This window comes from Bison bison, unplaced genomic scaffold, assembly GCF_000754665.1.
Source record: "Bison bison bison isolate TAMUID 2011002044 unplaced genomic scaffold, Bison_UMD1.0 scf7180017859600, whole genome shotgun sequence".
Taxonomy (NCBI): domain Eukaryota; kingdom Metazoa; phylum Chordata; class Mammalia; order Artiodactyla; family Bovidae; genus Bison; species Bison bison.
In genome coordinates, this window is record NW_011490172.1 from 8,222 (window position 1) to 12,408 (window position 4,187).

Sequence of the window (4,187 nt, forward strand, 5' to 3'; positions counted from 1 at the left end):
TGCCTGGAGAATCCCATGGACAGAGGAGCCTGGCGGGCTACAGTCCATGGGGTCGCAAGGAGTCGGACAAGACTGAGCAACCGACTACACAACAGGACCAAAGGGCGGGGCCAAGCCCTGACTTGGGGGCTCCAGGCTTGAGGCTCACTGACACAGGTTGGGGGGCTCAGCTTTGTGACCTGGGAGGGAAGGGTTGCCCAGGCCCAGTGGCTCAGGGTGGGGAGAAACTCCCAGACCAGCCTCATTACTCCAAACAAAAGCCTAAAGGTGGAGCTCCAGCCCAGGAATGAGGACGTGAAGCAGAGGGAGACCTACAAAAGGGTTTATTTCCTCCAGCCGAGGGGCCACACCACGTGGCCAGTGTGCATTCCAGGCTGGGGGTGAAGAAGCGTCCACACGAACGCCCCCAGGAGACGCATCCCTGAGTCGGTATCCTGTCCTTCCTCCTCAGCACAGTTCAGAGAAGGCAGGGTCAGAGGCCAGGACTTGACCCCAAGCCCGGTCCCACCCCACTGGCTCTGAAGCTTCTTGTGCATCCTGGGGGTGGGGGCCGCTGCTGGCAGGGTCAGAGGCCAGCCCCAGGTCAGGCGGGCATCCTGTCCAGAAAGTCCAGATGCTCCTCTGTGGTTAGGCTGAGATGGGGTCTGCGAGCAGAGGAACAGGCTTCCAAGAGAGGTTCCATGGAGCACGGGGACTCCAGCCTCAGCCAAGGTCACAGTGGCAGATGGGATCTCCCGTCCAGGTGGAGCCCCAGCCAGGGCCCAGGAGTCTTCACAAGGCTGTCTCCTTGGAGACCTTGGCCCCCAGCTGCCGGGGAGGCTTGAAGCTGAGCACCTCTTTATATGTGACACCTGGGGCCAGAAGGACAGAATCACGGGAGGAGGAGCCCACCACCCATCAGACAGGTCCACCTTGCACACCAAGGATCGACGCCAGCGACCAAGGCCAAGTGCTTGCCCGGACCAGTGATAACTCCTGAGATTCCACTCGGGATGGGGGTGGGGAAAACTCCTGGGCCCAGAGCACAGGTCACTGACCGAGGGGCTCACCGCCCCCCTAAATGGCAGTCAGAGATCTGACTCTGACTGCCAGGGCTTAGGCACCAAGGGAGCTCCTTTGTCCCACATGTTCGAGTCCACCCGTGTCCATCCACAGGGACTGTCCACCCTGATCGTACTCCTGTGGCCAGCCCACACCCACGGCCCCTAGAGTGGCTTTGGCCCCACAGCCTGCCTCAGTGAACAGAGGATGTTGCAGGAACATAAACCAGTGTGTTCACTTGAGTGGAGCTACGCAGAGTCCCACCAGGGCGTTCCAGCTTCTGCATCCGGAACGTCTATGAAGCCTCAAACAAACGTGGAATCCCCACTGACCGCCTGCATCTCGGGCTCCCGCACCAGTCCCCAAGCTCCCCGCACCATGCCCAGAGCGCGCAGTCCCAAGGGAGGGGGCGCTGCTCCCCCCGCGTGCCCAGACTTGCCGGGCCGGGAGAGCGCCTGTCTCGGGGACCACTGGGGCTCCCGGGGCCCCATTCAGAGGACCGTGCCTCGACAGTGAGTGGTCTGTGTGCTTTGCCCAGTGAGCTGCATGGTTGTGTTACCCGCAGGCCTGGGGTGCCTCCCAGGCCGTCCGCCTGACGCTCATGCAGGGAGGGGCCGGGCCACACTGGGGAGGTCCGTGTGGAAAAGCCCCTGCTGGAAGAATGGCCTTTCCCAGGAAGACAGGAAGTGATGAGCTTGCTTAACCGCAAACATGGTCTATAGTAAAAGCAAAAGCTCTTACTACAGTTTGGGCCACAGACAGGATCCTGTGGCCCGCGGGTTTTGGTTTTCTGGTCTTTTTTTAGCAACAGAAAACTTATAAGCACAAAACAGCACAGACAAGGGTGGAGCCCCCACTGGTGGAACTGAGGACCCAGTGACCCTAAGGAGCTCGGTGTGAGCAGCACAGCTGTCCAGCTCTGCCCGCTCCTCCACGTCCAGGACCACAGCGCTGGCCTGAGGCTTGGCCGGGACGGATTCTCGGACAGGAGCCAGCAGGCCCGCAGCTCCAGCGGCCCTACTCCTGTGTCCCCTCTCCGTCTGGGGGGCCCGAAGCCGCAGAGAGACCATGTGCTGGTTGAGGCCAGTTCCAGCGTGGGGCGTAAGGGACCCGGCGGAGGCGGGGCCCAGGGGCCAGGCAGGCGTCCCTGAGCCCAGCCTCAGGCTGAGCAGGGGTAGGCAGCCCTCAGAGACCAGCAGGGCCCTCGGTCTGAGGGGACAGTCAGCGCAAAGCCTGGAGCACAGAGCGCAGGTGGGGGTGCTCAGTGGGCTGGAGGGGACGGGCCGGGGTGCTGAAGAAGGGGGAGGGCAGACGGGCTGCCTGGCATGGACCTGACCGTCCCAGCAGGACAAGGGTGCTGTGTGGCTGTATGGTAGGAGGGGGTCCTCAAAGGGGCAAAAACGCCAGGAGATCCAAGACGTACGAACAGAGGCCTGGGAAGGGCTTCCGAGGAGCTCCGGGTCAGCCCGGGCCCTGGCCTAGACATGGATGGGCACGCTGGCCACTCAAAGCGCCAGGAGAGACCCAGTACCTGGATCTGCCCTCTGACCTCCTGCTGCGTTCCCCGCTGAACCTGCATCCCAGGGATGGGGGGGCCCGGGACCCTGAGCCCGGCCACCCACACAGCTGACCCGGGGCCCCCACTCACGCTTCCACTCGTCCAGCGTGCGGTCCATGTCGTCAAAGGACTCATCGTACTTCTCGGCCTGGGGATCGTCCTCCGTGTCGTGCAGCGACTCAAAGTAGGGGTGGGCCAGCGCCTCGGCCGCCGTCACCCGCCGCTCCGCATCCAGCACCAGCATTTTCTCCAGGAGGCTCACGGCTGCGGGGAGGGCAGGTCAGGCCAGCCAAGGGCAGCGTCCCAGGCCCAGGACCCACGCCCACCCCAGTGCCACCTACCCAGGGGGCTCGCGTTGGTCAGGACGGAGGCAAAATCCTTCTTCTCCAGCTCAGGGAGGCCCTTCATGTAGTTCTTGGCCTGCGCGGGAGCAGAGCGTGAGGGGCTAGTCCCAGGCCCGTCCCCAGCCCCTACCCGGCTCCCGGCTGACCTCATCACTTTGCAGCCTCTGCACAAACTCCGCGGGAGGCGTCCCCGTCACCTTCATGATCTCCTTCAGCTGGTCCAGGTCTTGGCCAAGGTCAGGAACACAGAGTGGGCCAGAGACGGGGCTCACCCACCCACCTGGTCCAGGCAGGTGTCCCCCCAGGTGCAGGGTAAGCCCCCCCAAACCCAGCCCCAGGTTCAGGGTAGGCCCCAGTCCGGCCCTCGGTGTAGGATACGGTCGTTGCCTTTGAAGAGTGTCTTCCCCGTGATCATCTCGGCCATGATGCAGCCCACGGACCAGATGTCCACTGAGACAGAAGCCCCTGCGTCAGGGCTCCGCGGGCTGGGGAGGGGGGCACACACAGACAGGGGAGGGGGCGGTGGAGGGGTCGTGGGCACCGGACCCATCTGGCCTGCCGCCCCCCACCCAGTGCCCCACCCAGCTCCAAGCCTCCCCACGGAGCAGCCGCCACAGACCCCCGGAGAGCAGGGAGCGGGTGGGCAGCTCCTCACCCGTCTGCGTGTAGTGCATCCAGTTCAAGATGACCTCGGGCGCGCGGTACCACCGGGTCACCACGTAGCCGGTCATCTCGCTGTCTGCCTGCCGGGCCAGGCCAAAGTCCAGGATCTACAGCCAGAGTCAGAGGGGGTGGGGGGCAAAGCGGTCCCTGGGGAGTGGGCGGGCCGACTGTGGTCCAGAAGATCCCAAGGGGCCCGGGCACACCGGGGCCTCGGGCCAACCCTCTGGGGCTGAGGTCTCGGCCACGTGCCCCTAACCCTGCCCGCAGGGCCCCCCGTCACAGCCAGGACCCCCAGCCCAATGGGCCGCACCTGCCCCCAACCCTCAGAAACAGGCCCCCGGGGGTCTCCTCCCCTGTGCTCCGCCCCTGCGGACACCCCGGCCAGTGCCTCTGTGCAGCTCCCTCCGCCCCGCTTCTCCTCAAGCGGGTATGGGCACGTGCCCCAGGCCACCCCACTGAGTGCCGCCCTAGGACCCCAGCCATGACCCAGAAGGCTGGGGTCTGGTCTGTCCGCGTGGGCCTGGGCCAGCCCACCTCCGGGCCTGAAAGCAGGGGCCCAGCAGGCGGATGGGCGGGTGGGG

At 65.1% G+C, this 4,187-nt stretch overlaps 1 protein-coding gene across 1 annotated transcript in view; it reads right to left on the bottom strand.

The window, feature by feature from the left end:
* Nucleotides 1-301: 301 nt before the first annotated feature.
* The window catches only part of MAPK12 (mitogen-activated protein kinase 12), a 10,542-nt gene continuing 6,656 nt past the window's right edge, over nt 302-4,187 (bottom strand). The window contains exons 10-15 of the mRNA XM_010831232.1: nt 3,599-3,713; nt 3,322-3,393; nt 3,090-3,169; nt 2,941-3,019; nt 2,690-2,863; nt 302-851 (exon numbers count right to left, since the gene is read on the bottom strand). Of these exons, the coding sequence (XP_010829534.1) occupies nt 772-851; nt 2,690-2,863; nt 2,941-3,019; nt 3,090-3,169; nt 3,322-3,393; nt 3,599-3,713 (600 nt within the window). The 3' untranslated portion in view covers nt 302-771. The remainder of the gene's footprint in view (nt 852-2,689; nt 2,864-2,940; nt 3,020-3,089; nt 3,170-3,321; nt 3,394-3,598; nt 3,714-4,187) is intronic.